Here is a 19572-nt window from a genome sequence, read left to right on the forward strand (position 1 = left end):
AATTGAAATGTTTAGCTGAAAACTTACAGAGCACACAGTTTTTACAGGACATTACTACTTTGGTATAGAATAAAATTCATACCAAGACACAAGCATAGTGTTAAGTTATTTTGATGAGCATTTATTATATATTTTGGAATTGTGCTGCACACTGCTATAATTTACATGTTATATACAAGACTGAGGCAAGATACTGAATCCACACGCAAAGGCTTTTTAAAGTAGATACCCGGATTTGAATGTGCTCTACATCTTCTGTATCATCACCTGAAATTTACCTGCAAGAAAAGCAGCGTAAGATCACATTATTACCATTAGAGTTATTTCTCCAAGTAATTATTCTCTTGTAATAATTTTTTTCAAATAAATGGTAAGGAACATTTCAATCTTACGGTTTAATTGTAAGCCGTTGAGCCATTATTTAAATTTAGCATTTAAATTTTAACTCCACACTGAACAGGTTTTCTCTTTTTTTTTTGGTAAGTTAACCACGTCCCAGGTCACAGAAGTTTTTTCAGCTAAACGCAAAATTTGTGTAGTCTGTGGAAAATTTTTAATTGAGCAGCTTAGGTAGTTACAATGGTCTTCACTTATTAACATTTTTAATGACTCCTGTAGAGAGAGATCTTCACTTGTGCAAATAACCTTCTGGACACACATCCTTATGCATTTGATGCTTCCAAATACAACTTTTTCGTTTTGCTTTCCACTCAACATCATGGAGGCTTATCCTCTGTCAGCGTTTTCTAAATACTAAAGGATTTAGTGGCAAGCCATATCCTGAAGTTCACATGGACTCAGCTCTGAACTTGATTATCTGCTTTGTTAGCAGGTAATACAAATTATTCACCTAAACCAGTAATGCATGTCCAGCATAAATGTGTGATTATTTTTACTTAACCTAAATCCTTTTAAAAGTGGAAGTCTAAAAGTTCAAACAAATCCCACCTTGAAAAATGCTTATAACAGCAACTCAGTCAGGAAAGTTACCAAGTGAGCTAATAATTGAATATTCCAAGTATTCATTACTTATTATATATATATTATACTTACATGCAGGCATTGATGAAACTTCAGCTGTTACAATACTCTTTATTCCCAGATTTGATAGCCCTCCTCTGATTAGTCCACAGGTGAATGCTAAATACTAAATACAAAGTTGCACTTCAAATAAGTGTCAACAGTGAAACTTGTTGATAAAGATTAAAACTAAGTACTCAAGAACACAATACTTGGACAACAGAAAACCAAGGAGGTTTTGTTACCATGCTTGAGAGACTTTGTCAGGTCTCTAGTAGATGAAAGCTCCAATATTTGGTAGAGTGGAGCTCACTACAAAGATAGTTCTCATTAGAGGCACTATTTTGAGTCACTTTCTATTACCATTAAACCTGTAGGAACTTAATATCCTTAAAACAATTATTCCCAAGACTTGGCTGAAATTAGCAACTGGTATTAAAGTCAACAAAGGAGAAACAGTCCAAGGCAGCATTCTTGCACAGGCCATCCCTTAGAATAAATAGGCCCGCAGATATTTAAAATATGTATTGCAAAACAGAAGGAACATTTCACCAAACACCAAAAAAAAATCCCAAGGACAGTAACCAATTGTGAGGACTAAGATCAAGAATTAAGAAACCACAAAATAGAACTGAGTCCCATTTCTTAATCCACCTGAACCAAAGTGCTCTATGATAGGTTCTGTAGAGGCACTGATTTTACTTACCTGAACTATTACCCTAACTCAGCATCTGCACTGAAAACTATTTTTAATTGGTGGACTATCTTTCTGAACATTCACATCATCTCAGAAGCTTGTTTTAGGTAACAAATAGCATCTTCCAAATGTGTTTTGGGAATTCTAAACAAAGTTTCTGAAAACACATGCTTTCCGAAGAGAAAGAATTTGTGTGACAGTGGCAAACAAGCTTTTACCGTGAAGTAATTCAAATGTAACAGCAGCAAGTCTCACAACAACCACAACCATTTTTCAAACTATAAATCAAATCCACTGTTCTGAAACAAGGTGCCTTTCTAAAAAGCACACAGGTTTTGAAGACTTATCTTTAGCTGCCCTTTTGAAGAGTTTGTATCTATTACATTACAAAATTTAAGTTTATTATTAATAGATCAAGGTAATTCAAATCAAACTGGTAGACCCCCCCCACATATGAAATAGAAGGGTACCTTTGGTGCATGTTCTAAATACTGCTTTCCTGCAGACATTTGTGTCAAGAGACGAAATTTATTGTCTTGAAGGACATAAATACCCTGTTTAAAAAAAAAATTGGGGGTTTTAGTTAAACATGCAGTAATATAGAATCAACATTTTCTGTGAATGGATTTGACTTGTAGATAAAATATATAACGATCTCATGCTGAAAACCAAAATTTTAGATTAAGGCATATGTAATTTAAGTTTAAATTTGATTCTTTACTTACAAGAAATATCAAAAGAAAATATACGTGACTGTGAGTATACAAAAAAACCCCTAGATGATAATATGATCAGTTAACCCTAAAAAATGTTAATGCACATTTCTTCTTTGAAGAGTCCTTCTGGTGATCAGAAAAAATAGTTCCATACTAGAAAGTCTTTAGTAATATATCAAATGCATACTGATTTTTACATTCAAATCTCAATCTTCATAGGGTTTTGCAAGCCTCTATTCTGATTCTGAAATTCAGTGGGAATTATTTTTCTTAATAGCAGTACAGGCAACAACACCCAGCAGACAATCAAAGTAAAAGTCTGGCTTTTTCTACAATACAATTTTGTGCAACAATATACATCTTAATAAATTAAGTATAAATACAGTATAGCTTTATCTACACCTGCCATTGTAATTTCCCTGCTACTGACTGTGCTACTTTGGAATTTCGTAAGCCTTGAACTTAAATTAAGGCTGTATATACAATTAAGACCTTAAGCTCAACACTGCAGCTTTCTTTGAATCAAAACTCCAGATTTCTAAGGTAACTATTATTACTTGATAAACAAGTCATTGAAAAATATAAAAATAAAAATAAAAATATTTTATTTGGCACAATCCTTGTACAAATTCTCTTCTTCCTAATTTGACACGACGAAAATGGCCATAAGAAAACCAAGTCATTCAATAGGAAAAAGATTTTTTACTCTAGTAAAATGGCTCCTTAAGTTATTTTGATCTGGCTTTAAGAACTGTGGCTGTTGATATAGGAAAGCACATGGATACAGCGCAATGTCACCAACAAGCAAATTTGAGAAGTTTCTCAGCTGTTTCTTAATACAAGTATTTTCAATAGAGTACAACTGTCTCAACTGCTGAAAACTCTTACTATTCTTCAAAGTAAAAAAATCATGGCAGCCATTCTTTTTCGATGTTAAGACAGTAACATCACTTTTTCACCAGTTTTTTAGTAACATTTATTAGGAGATAGACTAAAAAGTTCTTGTTTAAATGTTAATCAACTGTAATCATTCCTGTCCTTTCTGTAACTCTGCAACAGTGCATATGAAATTCAAAGCATTTAGTCTTTTCAAACAGGGTGGCAATAAAGACATCGCAGGCAATTACTAAATTGTATTCTAAAGCTACATGATAATATCAATATTGAAAACCACACTTTTTAAACAAAACAAATATGAAATATTTTGGGTTTCTTATCTAGTTATTCTAGACCAAGAAAAACAAAAAATGCACTAGCAACTCAAAACTCTCACCGATCTTCTAAGTTAAATATTATTCTGCATCATCAATACCTGGTGATTAGTCCTTAGGTTATCTATTTGTTTTTTGAATACAGTTGTCCAAAAATCTTTGCAAATGAACTTCATAATATCTAATTCATCCTTGAACCTGGCAGTGTCTTTTGTAAACCTAAGAGATAAGTGAGAAATATATCAATAACATAACCTGACCAATTAAACAGAGAAATAATTTTTTAAATGGTACTGTACAACATAATTTTTGAGGTTATTATAGAAATTAGTTTTCCAACCATCATACAGTATCATTCTAGCTTCCCTGTGCATTCATCAAGTATTTTAACTTAAGAGCAACACGGTATTATCTTAGTACCTGCAGTATGATAGCAGAATAAATTGTTTTAATTCCATGATTATTAAACACAATTGACATACAGAAAGGTGCAAAGTGCTCCATCAGTTTTATCTTCAACAAAATATCTAAATAGAAGATAAACAAAATGCTCACGCCTATACTGCTCCTTGGAAGGAGTCCTTCAAATATGCAAAAGAGCTCTAACATAGGAACGAACATGTAAAACTTGTTCCCATTTTTCAGAAGGGATCCTTTTCTCTTGGTTATTTCAGATTTCTCTCCCTTTATCCCCCTTGAGGGTCTTTATATTTTTGCTCAACAGAAGGATGACTTCAGAAGCTCAAGTTTCCACACGACCTCGGAACGAGGGCGCTGGAGTTGCATCGCGGGTCCCCAAAGGGCCCGAGCTGCTCAGTCGCGACGTTGCAAGGACTGAGAGCACTTCACAAAACCGAAACGGAGTAACAGCCAATCATAAAATTATGCTTAAGTAGTAAATCAGAAAGAGAATAAAGTCATAAAATGTACCAGAAGCAAGAAACATGCATAAGCCTACACAAAGCAGAATTAAAGACAATTTTAAGTATTAAAAGTAACCATACACCCTGACTCGGTTTTCATGACGGGAAGCACTAGGAAAACAACACACTCTAAAACTGTCCCGTGATACGCAAACACAAGTCGCCACAAGAATGAGACACGAAAAGAGATGCCAGACAACTGATGATAGGAGGAACGCACTCTGTCCACCCAAAGCACCACACTTTGCCCGGGCAGGTCTGCTTTACCGGCGAGGTGAAAGCCCCGAGAACGAGCAGCGCCCGCCAGCTGCGGGAGCGGGACGGGGGCGCTGCCAGGGCCCGGCGGGGACTCACCTCTCGATGAGCCCCTGCCCGACGCGGAAGCCCATGCTCTCCAGCTTGGTGGTGCAGCGCCCGTTCTCCTGCAAGACATAAGGCGCGGCCGCAGCAGCGTCAGCCCCGGCCGCTGCCGGGAGGCCCCGGGGCGGCCCCGGCCCCACTCACCCCTTCGCCCTGCTCTGCGGCGCGGTACAGCCCCGCCACCATCTCGCTGTGCAGCAGCAGGAACAGCGCCTCGTCCGCCATCGCCGGGGCCGCCGCCCCTTCCGGGCGGGACCAGACACCCGCGGAAGCTCCCGGCCGAGGCGCGGCTGCTCAGCAATGCCGGCCGGGCCGGTTCTCCCCTGCCGGGGACGTGCTGGGAAAGGGGCTCGCGCGTTAAGGCTCTGCAGAGTCCGCGGAGCTGGGTGGCGCAGCCAGCCCAGCGTCCTGAGCGAGGGCCAGAGCCGGGGATCAAACGCGCCCCTCCTGCGGAGCTGCCCCGCCCACCCTACTGCTGGAGCGTGTGTCACTGCCTTCAAGAGCACCCGTGCCTTCCCCTGCCCGCCGCAGGGAGCCACAGAGCGGCACCCGCTACTGCGGCGCAAGAGCGTGGTTTAAAGCCTCGCCACCGCCCCGGGCGCCATGAATAACGCGCAGTACGGAGCTTCCCTGCCACGCCGCTCCGGGCAGGATGCGAGGGCAGAACCGCCACCCCAGCCAGCGTCAAGTAACGCCCCCGCCTATTGGCTCGCCGAGCACGGCCCCTTCTGGTAGCGCAGCGGTGATTGGCCCCCGCCCGAGGCCCGAGCGTGCCGGCTCCTCGGCCCCATTGAGAGTGGGAAAGCAGGATGGGTCCCAGGTGGGTGGGAACAAACGGCTTTCTGATTAGGCTACGAGGAAATGACGTTTAAGTTCTTATTAACTCTGTGTCATGTCACTCCGGCGGCCCCTTTCATTGATTCGTCGGCAGAGCCTTCCTCTAGTTGGGCGGCCGGGATGCCAGTCTGCCTCTGGGCCCTGTGATTGGTGAGCTCTCTTGGCGATCCTCCGGGGGGCGTGCCCTGTCCTCTCGTGCCCGATGATTGGCGGCCAGAGGGGGCCGCCAGGCTGCGATTGGCTGCGCCGTCCCGGCCCGCGGCCACCGGAGTGGGCGGGGCCTGACCCCCCCGTTTCCCAGCGGTGCCTCGCGCAGGGCCCGGCCAGGCCGCGCGGCGAGCGGGATGGCGGTGGCGGTGCGCGCGCTGCAGGAGCAGCTGGAGAAAGCCAAGGAAAGCCTCAAGCACGTGGACGAGAATATCCGCAAGCTCACGGGCCGGGACCCCAATGATGTGAGGTGAGGCGGGGAGCGCCAGGCGCGCCGCTGTCCCGCGAAGGAAGGGCCGGCCGGGGGGAGGGGGCGCGCGTCGGGCCTGCAGGGCGGGCGGCGCAGAGCCTGCCGCGGGTCCCCGCGTCCCTCTGCGGGCCGTCCCCGCTCCGCTGGCGCGGCGATGGGGGAGCTCTGCCTGTGGCGGGGCGCACGGTCGCGGAGCGCGGGGCGGAAGGGCCACGGGCATGTCGGGCCGGGCGGGCAGCAAAGCCCCGGGGGCCGGGCAGGCGCCACTAACAGCTCCTTCCGTCTCTTTCAGGCCCCCTCAAAACAGGCTGTTAGCCCTCACAGGCCCCGGTGGAGGTAGAGGGCGCGGGAGTTTATTGCTAAGGTAAGAAGGCGCAGAACGGGCCGTAAAGTTTCATCCATCCTTCCTCTGGTAGTGGTTCGTGCTATTGCGCTCGGTGTCGTGTTTCTCGTTTGCCTCCCCTTCTCGCTGCGGTGCTGTTTGAATGAGCATCAGAGCTGCCCTACAGGGCTTTGGGGGTTAAATTTAAAGTGGCTTTTCATTCTGAGTTGCAACAAGTTTAAATGGGTGGCTTTCCCCGGCCTTCACAGCTGTTAGGCTGAAAATTAAGGGGTACCGTTAAAATGAAGGGAGATATTGTGTGGTGGCTGGGACCTTGTCTTTGAAATCGGTGAAGATCAGTCTCTTGGTGATTATGAAACGAGTAGGTGCTCCAGGAGGGATTTTAAAATACATGTAGATAAAACCACGTCTTGAAAATAACTGTAGATGAGATCATTTGAATATAATGGGATCCTTGTTTCACTGTAGCTACTGAGTTAAGTAAGTGCAGAAATTCAAGGTGAAATTAGTCGGTTCACAAGCAATATGTTTAAATACTTCTCTGCAGTACTAACAGTAAATGGTGATAGAGCTGAGTAAAATTTATGTTTAATCATGACCATAAAGCCAAATTATAGTTCAGTTGTGCAGACTTAAGGTGGGCCAGGGACTAACCTACATTTGTTCTAAGACCACAAGCACTTTCTTTTTAGGCGTGGATTCTCAGATAGTGGAGGAGGACCCCCAGCCAAACAGAGGGATCTTGAAGGTGCATCCAGTAGGTGAGTACAAAAATTGATGAAGCAAACTTGCTTTTCCGAATGAAAATTTGTAACAGTAAACCAGTAACTGCTAATAACTGGTGACTTTCACTGTCTTCTTCAGAGATTTCATATTCAAAACTTGTTGCAAATAATTTGGGAGATAACAAATGACTGTGGTGAAATCTTCTTCATACCTTAGAGTGATATAAAGATGGTAGCAATAATAAAAAGATAATAGCAATACAAAGATACTCAGAATTTTCTGTTTTATTTGGTATACAATCTGCTATATTTCATTTTTCTTAGTAGTCGCATTTGTTTGCAGTGAACACAAATTGAATTATGATTGAGATCTCCTGTTCAGTAAATGGAATACAGCCAATGTGACAATGGACTTGGGGTTTGAGCTTTCACATCTGGATGTAAATCCATCAGATGTGACTGATAATAGTGAGCTTAAGTGCTGTGGGCAAAGCTTGCTTTGGAATTTTTGAATTAGCCAAAAATGAAGCTGGGAAACGGGAAAGTGCTGTGCCACAAAGCTGAAAATGAAGGCTGAAAATAACTTCAACTTAAATTATTTATTGTAGGATTTATTTTATTTAAATTATTTATTTTAAGTTGTTCTTTGTTAAAGCCTTTGTTCATCTATGTCTCAAGTGGTAAGCCCTCTGCCTCTCTCCCGTAGGTATTCAGTAGGTAACTTAAATAGCATTTCCCATTTAAGAAATTGTACCAGCCTTTTTATGTCAATGCATTTAAATCTGTCTAGTGAGCCTTTATACCAGTAGCCATTTTAGAGGTTCTGGAAAAGCGCAAACATTTAAAAGAAGAAATAAATTCCAAATGTATTTTAAAAAGTCAAATAGGTAGTTACACAGATTCTTCTGGTTTTATTACTCTGCAGGTTGTATTAAAATTTAAACTGTTCTGTCTCACTGGTTTTCACCAACAGTAGATTCTGTCTATAAAATGTTATTTACCAGTTGTTGGAACAGTGGGGAGACTTTTGCTGAAAGTGTTGGTTCTTCTGACTAGATATGCTTGTATTTTTCTCATGCTGGAAGAGATTCTCTCCTAAATACATGTTCTCTCATGACCATTAACTTTGTTCCTTAGGCTGGGTGGAGAACGTCGGACAAGAAGAGAATCACGCCAAGAAAGCGACGCAGAGGATGATGATATTAAAAAGGTAACATATAGTAGATGGAGCTGTGCAAGAAGCAGCCTACCTGCAACATGACGAACAAAGTTGTTTGTTTTTCTTTGTTGTAGCCGGCGTTGCCATCTTCTGTTGTTGCTACCTCCAAAGAGCGAACACGTCGAGACCTTATACAAGACCAAAATATGGATGAGAAAGGAAAACAAAGGTATGCAGAAATCTCTTTTACACTAATGTGATACTTTGGAGTTCTACCATAGGAAGTAGCTTTAGATTTAAAAAGTATTGCACACAGGTTGTTGTGTATTAAAGATTATGTTGAAGAGTTATCATAATGGTATAAAACTTAATTTAAAAAATACTCTCTCAAAATACTTCACAAGCAGCAACATGTGCATTGTTCTCTTCACATAACTGACAGGGATTCTACCTCTCGGGCCGCCTACAGGAGCAGGTTTGCTAGTGCTGTTTTAACATCTTTGGCGTAAGACAGAAATATCTGTAGCTTCATTGGTAGCTTAATGTCTTGGATTATTACAGCTGTCTTGGCTCATCATTTCTTTTGTTGGTTGAAGGAGGGGTTTGGGTATGGTTCCTCACTCCCTCTGCCTCTTTTTTTTAAGCACAATAGTTCCATCATGTTTCTTTTCTCTTACTACTTTGACTTCATGTTGTGTGTACAGCCTTACCTTCATTTTGCTTGCTGCTTTTTAGATTCCTCCCATGTATATCTCCTTTTTCCTGTACTTTATTTGTCTCAGGGGTCGCTCATTAAAATTCTAGCTGAAATGCAGCTCTATTGGTAAGAGGTGTTGGAAAATCGAATTTGCAACTGTGTTTGACCTCTTGGACTCCATTCACTTCAGACTGCAAGTCACTTGGTGCAATAATAATTATACCTCAAATAAACAGAAGAATGAGAACTGGAATAAGGAACTATAGAAAGCTTCTCTTATAAGTCCCCACAGATCAACTGGCACAGAAAACTGGCACTTTGCTTGCTTCTTTTAGTTATAACCTCACTTACAGTCTGCTCTTGCTTCCATTCCTTGGTTCTAATCGCTTCCCTCACAAGGAGACTTCCAGAATTCTTAATGAACTTCATAGAGCTTCAGGCACTACACATTTGTTCCTTCAGGATTGTAGTTTTACTGCTTTTTGGTTCAGTAGTCTCTAGGGAGATGAGAAAACCAGTATTTGTCTCTGTGACCTGTGGTGGAAGGAGGTTCTTTAAGAGGACAACATCCACTGAACTGATTTTGCTCAGTGTCTTCTGGGATGTCATTCGTACACAAGTGCACTTTCAGTGATCTCTGGCTTTCAAAATTGTGTTCCTGTTTCTAGTATTTAATATACTTTTATCTTTCCATGTGTGGTTTGTGCCACTGTCATAGAGTAGTACTTTGGGAAGACAGTAGCATTTCCTTTCTCTCTTAATCCAGTAAAAGTTCAAGGCTAGTAAGAGAGTCTGCCTCTTGTTGTAAAGACTTAATTTGGGATTGAATGAAAAGAAAGAAAAGGTGAAAGTCAAGAAACTAGTTCTTGCTCCGAAGAAGGGAATTTATTGAAGAATTTTACTTACTTTTCTCAAAACAACACCTAATTGGATGAGAGTAGTTCTGGTTTCATCCCACAGTGCAGTGTCCCACTGTTGGGCAACCGTGATGGATAAGCTTTCACTCCCCTGTGGCTCCATTTCTCCTTAATAGTCTAAGCAGATTGTGGAGAGGGAAGTGTACACTTTTCAGAAAACCCAGTTTGCTGCCTTACTGATAGCTCACACTGTATTTACTTGACTTTTTTCTTCAGTACTCTCTGCTTTAAGATTTTTTAAAATATTTCCTTAGTGTTACTATTTCCAGATGAGAAATGTGCAGGCTTCTAATTTTGCCAGTGCTAGCTGTTCTGTGTTATGGATAAGAGCTGTGTCTTACTTGTAAGCAAAATGATATGTCACTGTAAATTATATCCTGGACTGTTGGCACAGTCAGTATGTCTTCTGTTGCTAATGGCCTTGGATATTACTGAGCCTTTAAAAATAAGGTGGAATGCTCACTACAACAGTGGAAAGTTTCTCTGATTGTTTATGCAAATAAAAAACTTAGTAGTTGAATTGAATCTCAAATTTCTTTTTGTTGTATTTTTTTTTCCAGGAATCGACGTATATTTGGCTTGTTGATGGGCACTCTTCAGAAATTTAAACAGGAGTCCACAGTTGCTATTGCTACTGAGAGGGTACTTATTTTAAATTCTATGAGATTGTAAATAATAAAGCAAAATTGTGTGGTTAAACTGTTTCAAGTAAGAATGAAGATTCCCTACAGTGTAAGTTGTAGATGCAGCAGATTGGTGAGAGTGCATGTAGGTTTTTGTTTATCTCAGTGCAGGGCAATGGGGGTGGGAGGCAAGAAAGGAGTTCTTACAGTGACTTTGTAACATTATTTCTGATCTTTGTAGAAGCAAAAAGGCAATGTTAAATGGAATTTAATCAGGTAACTATTTAAGAGGTGACAGGCTATTTCTGGAAATAATAGTGATGCAGTATTGTTGAAGCAGTGCCTATCCTGGTGTGTTCCAGATGTTTAAATTACAACCAAATATACAGAAATCTATGGTTGGTTATGCTATCTGTGTAAAAATGCCTTTCCCCTTCCAGTACAGATAACCAGAATTTCTGATTTTAATAAATGAGTGTGTGACTGTACTGAAGCAAAGGCTTTGCATAGCTTAGTAGTGATTACTTAAAAAAACTTGTATATGGGATGGTGGTAACTTTATTCCTAGTATACCCTTTTAATTTGTGAAGGCTATGGTATTTGTTTACTGTTGCTCTAAATGGATTATTTAGTTAATACTAATAACCTTTAGATTAAAAACAGTGTTTGAAAGTTGTAATTTCAGCCTTCCAGTTGAAGCAGATAGAAATATTTAAAGCCTTTCTGTATAGTGTCAACAGAGCTGACTCACAGTGCTGGTATTGATTACTTTCAGATTCGGTATTTGAGTGGTTTAGCCAACTTGTCATGCAGTACATAAGACCAAAGTTCACTTTTGCCTGCTTGCTTTAGAACAAAAAACTATTTATCAGGATGGTCTAGAAACATGGAGTCCCTGGCTAATTTATAGTAGTATGTGTTTGCACAAAGAGACTTTGCGGAGTTACTGCTCCTTGCAAAATTGTTCTGAGAATCCATATAGAGATTTCCTTCTTCATACATATAAACTTGCTATAAATCAAAGTAGGGGCCTGAGGAGTTTTATGACATAGACATTTTGTTGTCCTGGCAGTAAATTCTATTTTTTTATTGACAACTGTTGTACAATCTGAGCACATGGCAGTCTAGGACATACAAACAGGGCATTCCTGGATTGTAGTAATATATCTAATTAGCAATTAATATACTGGAAGTATTCACAATCTAATTTTTGTTGGTACAAACACCAGTCAGCAGTCCTTCATTTGTTTCTGGAGGAGTTGACTTTTTTCTCTCTCAAGTGAGAAATTTACTTGATTTCCCTAATACCTCAAATACATTTCTTTTATTTTTCTGCCGTTGGGGGAAAAAACTTAACTTGTTAAAGCTTATACTGAAAATTTAAATCCAGACTGGAAGATAATAAAGCAGACAGAAATTTCACAGGGCCTCATAACTATATAGTTAAACTAACAAAAAATTAGGTGCCAGCAAGCAATGACACTCTTTTCTTCCATTACCTGTAGTTTAGGAGGTATTTCCTAATGTGTTTTTAGGAATGCCTTTAATGGTGTAAATAATTCAAAATTTTTAAGTGGCTTGAACTAGAACACTTTCTCTTGATGTAGAAAAAAATTAAGATGCTACTTCATTTATTTTAGCAAAAGAGACGACAAGAAATTGAACAAAAACTTGAAGTGCAGGCAGAGGAGGAGAGAAAGCAAGTTGAAAATGAGAGGCGAGAACTGTTTGAAGAAAGACGTGCTAAACAGACAGAGCTGCGGTTATTGGAGCAAAAGGTTGAGCTTGCTCAGTTGGTGAGTTTTTGTTTTGTTCTTGATCTTTCTCATGTTTAAACTATTCTTGTGTATCTCAGGGTTATTTTCTTTCATTTCTCAGCAAGAAGAATGGAATGAACATAATGCTAAAATAATTAAATACATAAGAACAAAGACAAAACCTCATTTATTCTACATACCTGGCAGAATGTGTCCTGCTACGCAGAAGCTGATGGAAGAGTCACAGAAAAAGATGAATGGTAAGTGGTCTTTGTGATACAGAGGCCCTTGTTCTTGCCTCCCTTTGTTTGGTGTACAAATTTCTTTTAAGTCGCTGCTTAAATGCATGAATTTCATGCTTAGGACGAACTATATTCTTACATGGGTGTTCATCATAAGTGGACGTTACTCTTTCAGTGACTTATTTTTATATTGAATGAGATTTGATTCTCTCACAAGAAGTCAGAAGATATGTATGCATAATTTCAGAGCTATGTGTTTAAAACAGTCCTTTATATTATTTAGTACCCAAATGTATCCAAGTGCAGCAACTTATTTGAAGGGGCAGATTCTTTGAAGACCCAAGGAAATGCAGGTGTTTACAAAGCATTTGAGAAATATTTTCTTAAGCATAGCATTAGAACTTAATGATGATTTTTTTTACCTCAATGTGTGTTCATTTCTGTTTCACAGGATGACTATATTTTTCTTTTGGAAAACAATTTAAAATACTCCGATTGATGGTAGTCTTACTGTTCTTTTTTTATTAAACTAAGAATGTATTGGTTTGTTTTTTTTCTTAGGAGCTTTTCTTCATTTTGTGGGGTTGGGGGATAAGAGAAGGTAGCTCACCTGTCTGGATAGCCTACAGTAATTAAGCTTTCTTAATACCTAACCAGCTTTTTGCTTATTTTTACTGTCTTTTGTTTACCTTAGGAAGTATAACCTTAATAGATAAATACCAGGAAATGAAGGTATTACTTTGATATACTGTTGGTTGGTTTGATTTTAATGAAGTCAAAAACTTCTTGTTAGCTTAGATTTAGGGCTTTACTGTTCTAATACTCAGCTGAGCTTACTCTCCCCTTTGCTTTTTCTTATGGTAACTAGCAGTCTTTTTCATTATGCATGAATGGCTTGCTACTTCAGAAAGAGTAAGGATGCAGTGTTTATAAGTTGAACAATTGGATAATTTATTAGCTCATAGTTAAAGGGTAAATAGACTTCAGTGTCTGTAGATTATCTTAACTATTATTTATGCATTTATTCCCTAGCGCTCTTTGAAAGCAGGAGAAATGAATTTGCAGAGCAGATTAACAAAATGGAGGCCAGGCCCAGAAGACAATCTGTGAAGGAAAAAGAACATCAGGAGGTGCAGAATGAAGAAAAGAAGGAAGAACAGAACAAGGAGCAGGAAGAGGGTAAGGTGGCTCAGCAGGTGGAAGAGATGGAGACAGGTAATCAGCACAATGATGTAGAAATGGAGGAGGTAGGGGAGGAAAAGGGAAAAATAGGTTCAGGTTCAGGGCATAGTGATGCAGAAAAAGAACAGGAAGAGGATGAACAGAAACATGATGTGGAGATGAAAGTAGAAGAGCCTACTGAGGTGAGGGAGAATGACAAGCAACAGGATGGTCAGCATGAGGAGGTCACAGTTGTAAAAGAAGAAAGTGAAAATGTTCAGCCAGTGGATAATGAGCAGGATGTGGCTGAAATGAATGAGGCAGGTAGTGTAGAACGTATAGAAAATGAAAATGGCAGAGAAATAGAACCAGAAACAGAGTGTGATGTTCAGCCAGAAAAAGTGTGTAATGTTCCTTCTCCCAAGAAGGAGAAAGGTATCAAAATAGAAAATAAAGCTGAACTTGAAGAAACACAGGAGAAAACACCTGAAGCTCAGACAGAATCTGTGGCTGAGGTTCTATCTCAGCCACAGTCTGTGCCACTAGCACAGTCACCTCAGTTGTCTCAGTCCACTCAGGATACAGAGCCCCAGGCAGACAAGGATGAAAATGCAGTGCTATCTGTAAAGGTGGTTGAAGCCCAGGCAGAGCAGAATCAGGCACCAAGTGCAGAAAGCAAGAGTAAGACTAGGAGTAGAAGCAGGGGTAGGGCAGGAAACAAAACTGGTCATAACCGTAGCAGCAGCAGTAGTAGCAGTAGTACTTCAAGCAGTACTACCAGTGCAAGTAGTTCCAGTACTGGCAGCAGTACCAGTCGGAGCAGTTCCACCAGCAGCAGCACTACAAGTGGAAGTACCAGCAGGGACAGTAGCAGCAGTAGCTCTAGCAGTAGTGAAAGTAGAAGTCGAAGCCGAGGAAGAGGGCATAATAGAGATAGAAAACGCAGAAGGAGCACAGACAGGAAGCGAAGGGATGCTTCAGGAGTAGACAGAAGTCACAAGTCCTCAAAAGGTGGTAGCAGAGATACCAAAAGCTCAAAGGATAAAAGTTTGAGGTCTGACAGAAAGAGATCTATATCAGAAAGTAGTCGGTCAGGCAAGAGAACTTCACGGAGTGAAAGAGACCGTAAATCAGACAGGAAAGACAAAAGGCGTTAACAGAAGAGACCAAGCTTCCTTAGCCTAATCTTTGCAGCAGAAGATTATTTGAGTGAAAGGATTCCTTGTAAGGAGGAAGAGAAGGCTGCCTTAAGAATTGCATGCTGTAAAAAATCTTTTGGAAAAATGCAGACTGTTTACCAGGCATTCTTGTACTTTTTACATAATTTTGTAAAAGGTTACTTACCAAAATTATGTGAAGTTCCTGAAAATGTAAAAATAAAAGATTAACACTCCTTTGCATCTTTTTTTTAAATATCCTGTACTCATTAAGATCCTCTGTATATTTTAATAGGTAAACCTTTAAAGTAGATGTGATCATTTCTTCTGTATCATACACTTTTTTTTTTTGTAGAAATAAATGTGCATTTTAAATAAATTGTTTGAGATGTCCTGTTGACAATTAAATTCCCCTTTTTAGATTATATGTAGGAAGGCAGTATTACGGGAAATATAAAATTTTGCTTTTCCCCTCTATTCCTTGCAAGAATGGGAATTTTAAGACCTAGTAAAGCAAGTAATCTCTCCAGTGCTGGGTAGGAAAGGAAAGTAATTGATTTGAATCTATACTTTTTGTTTTCTTCTGTAACCGCAAGCTCTTAGTCAATTCTGTCTATCTTCCGGTTTTATAAAAATTTCCTATCCGTAGGCAGGCAGTGATAAAATGGGAATGTTAACACTGGCCAAGATAGCTCAATCAGTCTGGAAAACCACTCTTACCTGCTTTCTGCAGATGCTTTGGTAGTATTTACATCAATGTTCTAGATATAGTTAATCTGTTCAATGATGATCCTTGTTTTGGTGGCCAGTGGAAGTGGCCAGTGGCTTGCTTCTCAACCAGGATTTTTATTTTAGTTGCAGACTAATCTTTGATCCCTTCATACCACCAGGAATAATTACATTGCAGTGTTGGAGTTACCTGGGACTACCTAATACTAATGTTGTGTGCGTGCAAGAATGCTTTCTGAATGTATTTAATAAAACTTAAGGTGGTATAGTGTTATCTATGAAGGTGAATACTGTTTTTATATAATTTTGTATGGAAAACAGTAACATCTGTTGCTTTGTTCTGTACATGTGCAAATAAATGTGGCTTTGTAGATTACTCTCGATGCCTATGATCTTTTCTATTAACAGGTGTATTACCCTAGTCTTTCTACATTTAAAGTATGAATTGCAATTGCAGGTGGCTGTACCTTACAAGCTCTGTATCCAAAATTATTCTTAAGGGCCTTAATTGTCAATTAACTGAGTATGAAACTATAGTGCTGTAATCCATGCTGTCTTGACAGGAAGAGAATTCTGTTATGTGATATGCCAAATCACAGACCAGGAAATCCTAGAAAGATTTCAGTGTGGAAGGACACGTAAGCTTGGTTTAGTGTATGAAATGCCATATACACCCCATTTTTCTGGAACATAGTTGCCAAGTTCTAGCTTGGAGTGTGTCAGTTTTCATCTGAACTCAAGAGCAGTGACAGATTTATGTGTTCTGAAATGCTGAATGTCATGACTTCAAGAAATGTGTCTAGTAGGGGATAGAGTGCAGCACAAATAGACAGTGGGAAATGCAGACCCCCCCCTTTCTCAAGGAGTTCAGGTTCTTAAGTCCATTTGCTACTTCAATATCCTATCTGCCCCTCCCTCTACAATGGAGTAATTTTTATTGTCAGGAGTTTCCAACAATGTTTCCTTCCCTTCAGAGAACGTGGTTTAATGTGCCGTCTTTTTTGAAGGACAAACGAAAGTTCAAATGCCTTATTGAAGATGTTAAACAATGTTTTAAAAATAACCTTTAATACTGAATAACTGAGTCAATGTTATTGGTTTACACGTTTTGAGTAATTTCAGGTTTCAAAGTGCCTTTGGAAGCCATTTTAGTTTTGTCAATTAAATGTTGAGTAGTTCTAATGTTTCTTATTTTGAGCTTGTGTGATTCACTGCTGCAGTGCATTTACTGCACAGGTTTAAATGGCTGATAGTGGAGTCAGTGTGCAAAGCTTCTGACTGCTTTCAGAGCAACATGTTAACAGGGTTTATGAAAACAACAGGATGGTGGGTCCTGGTAGCTGAACCAGGGACTGGGTCGATTACGTTGTTTCAGATTATATTCCCGGCAGCAAGGTATTTTTTTACTGTGAAAATACAGGGGCTTTGTTGCTGAATACAAAGCTGGTGATGTAATTGATAGTTTAATGTTTGTTAGAAGCAACTTACTGCCATGGTTAAGCAGTGCCATTAATTGTTAGCATTCCTAGATCTAAGCAGCTCAGTGTAACATAAACATCAGCGTGTGATAACTTTGTAAGACTGAGGTTTTCAAAAAGCTAGATAGTCCAACCAATATTCCTCTACAGAAATAGTGCAAGACAGTAGTGTACTATTAGCACCATAAAGCAGTAGTGCTTTTAGTAATTGTTATATTTTCCTTCAAAATTTCCTCCTCTTATCCTGAAACAATATCAGACCTGTGGATAGGAATGAGACCATGAAAATAGCTGACAACTTCAAGACTAAATTTGATGGAACAGTTTGTATCTTCTGAGCATTTAGTGCAGATTGCATAGGAGTAGGAAATGATTGAAACATTTTCTTTTGTCCCTTCCCCACAATGGTGAGTGGGGATCAAAGGAGGAATGCCTTGTTCTCTTTTCACTCAAGTAAAGTGGACAAAGGAATGATAGTTTTTCCCTTTTTCCAAGAATGAAGTAGAGATGCTTTATGTGACATGGATACAATACCATGTATAGTCTATGCCTGTCTTTTGAAGTGTTTCCATCACATGGTCCCTTCTAGCTTTAAGTATAATTTAAGAAAGCAGAAACCTGAACATAATTTTTCTGCAGGCAGTAGGTATTGGAGAACTGAACACCCTCCTCCAGCAAAGTTAATTTCAAAACCAGTAAATTTACAAATAGATTTCTGGGACATCTTTTATTTCTCTGGAAAGTAATGGTCTTGTGGTTAGGTCCCAGATATAAGATTCGGGTTCAGCTGCTGATTTTATAGTAATTACTGTGTTACAACAGGGTAAACATACTCATTTAATGTATGTCCAGGATCTTTAAAATGAGTTTGCATAGTCAAAGAAGAATTTCTCTGAGACTGTGTATTTGTGATGGGTTCAAATGCTGCAGCAGTGCTGCATTAGTAACATAGAGACATCTGTGTAATGGAGGATATAGTTTTGCTATTTCAGTCTTGGGGGTTTTTTCTCCTGGTTCAGGCAGTTGTTATTAGGTAAGAGTGTTCTATTATATGGCAAAATGTGAGGTCTACAAAGCTTGTAAATATATCCTCAAGATGCAAAGTAATAAAAGTCACAACTTCATGATTTTTTAGAAATGCACTGTCGGTTGTCATGTTTGTAACTGTTCTTGTAATAGAGAAGCAATAGTGGCTTTTTCTTGCTACTTGTTATCCTGGTTGAAAAAGCTGGTTTACCTCTGGGTGATGAATGACTGTTCCCTGCTCCGATTTGTCTAACTGGAAGAGGAAATTAGTGTTACTTTTCTTCCTTTGACTTATTTCTTAAAAGATGCTTGTTTAAAAAAATAATATTTTCCTGGCATGACATTTGATTCAGTGTAAAAGCTGATCTGTATTTTCATCCAAACATCCAAAGTCAAGAGAACTGTATTGCTAAAAGTGCTTTTGTCAGGGACTATATTCTTCCACATATTGTGCAATATTCTGCACTGTAAAACTCTACGTTCTGTGTGATGCCCTTTGGTGCTTTCAAAAGAGTATGGTCAAAAGTGTTCTGTTCTTGCTATGAAATAGATATGAGGAGAACTTTTACCAGTTTCTGATTTGCTTTGATCTTTGTTATTAATGCAGATACTGAATGGTCTAGGAAATGCAACATCTTCACTTCTACAAAGCCATGTCTTAAAAGAGCCATCCAGTGTGCCATGCTACTCAGATTATTTGAATTACTACTCAATTGATTCAATTAATTCTGATCCTTCTTTGAATTCTAGTATGCTTTAAGAGATGTCTGCCTTTCTACTTCAGTAGTCACAGTTCCTAAGGTGTCATTCAAATAAAAATAGCTTCATTCTAATGAAAGTTACTGGAAATAGATCTTTTTCATTATTGTTTGTCTTTGTAGTAGTCACATTCATTGCTTCAGTTCTGCAGAACAGAAATTAACTGAAGTGTCACTCTATCTGCTATAAAGCTTTCAACTTCGTCCTTTGGAATCTAGCTATAATAAACTCCATGAATCTTTGACTTCAGTTCAAAGGTGATTAGAAGTTATGCTTGTATAGCATATCCTATGTATAGGATTTGCACCCAAAGGAAAAGAGTATTTGGTATGAATATGATTTATTATTGAAGTTACTGGAGGAACAAATAACATAGAACAGAGATCAGAGCAGTGTTTGTCAGCACTTAAGCCTTGAAGAATGCTTGTTGAGACTAAGCAACACAATGAGCAGTGCCCAGAATAACTTGAAAATTTCAAATGCAGTTTCAACTGAGTAACTGAGATATTTATTTTACCTACATGTAAAGACTTGGACTGTTTGGTATCTATATGAAACTGAAGTCAGAGCCATTTTCA

At 39.5% G+C, this 19572-nt stretch overlaps 2 protein-coding genes across 2 annotated transcripts; one reads left to right on the forward strand and one right to left on the reverse strand.

Moving 5' to 3' along the window:
• Positions 1–81: 81 nt before the first annotated feature.
• Positions 82–5245, reverse strand: TRAPPC6B (trafficking protein particle complex subunit 6B). The gene is made up of 6 exons (XM_082283001.1): positions 5072–5245; positions 4922–4989; positions 3746–3863; positions 2188–2271; positions 1054–1147; positions 82–278 (listed from the first exon to the last, which is right to left on the reverse strand). The coding sequence occupies exons 1-6, from the start codon at positions 5150–5152 to the stop codon at positions 247–249; spliced, it is 477 nt and encodes a 158-aa protein (XP_082139127.1). The 5' UTR covers positions 5153–5245; the 3' UTR covers positions 82–246.
• Positions 5246–6065: 820 nt separating this feature from the next.
• On the forward strand, positions 6066–16107 carry PNN (pinin, desmosome associated protein). Its single transcript, XM_082283763.1, has 9 exons — positions 6066–6221; positions 6514–6585; positions 7257–7325; positions 8427–8499; positions 8583–8677; positions 10623–10704; positions 12326–12481; positions 12564–12702; positions 13717–16107. Exons 1-9 carry the CDS (start codon positions 6109–6111, stop codon positions 15000–15002), a joined length of 2085 nt encoding a protein of 694 aa, XP_082139889.1. The 5' UTR covers positions 6066–6108; the 3' UTR covers positions 15003–16107.
• The last annotated feature ends 3465 nt before the right edge of the window (positions 16108–19572 follow it).

This window comes from Coloeus monedula (assembly GCF_965178545.1).
Source record: "Coloeus monedula genome assembly, chromosome: 6".
Classification (NCBI taxonomy): Eukaryota; Metazoa; Chordata; class Aves; order Passeriformes; family Corvidae; genus Coloeus; species Coloeus monedula.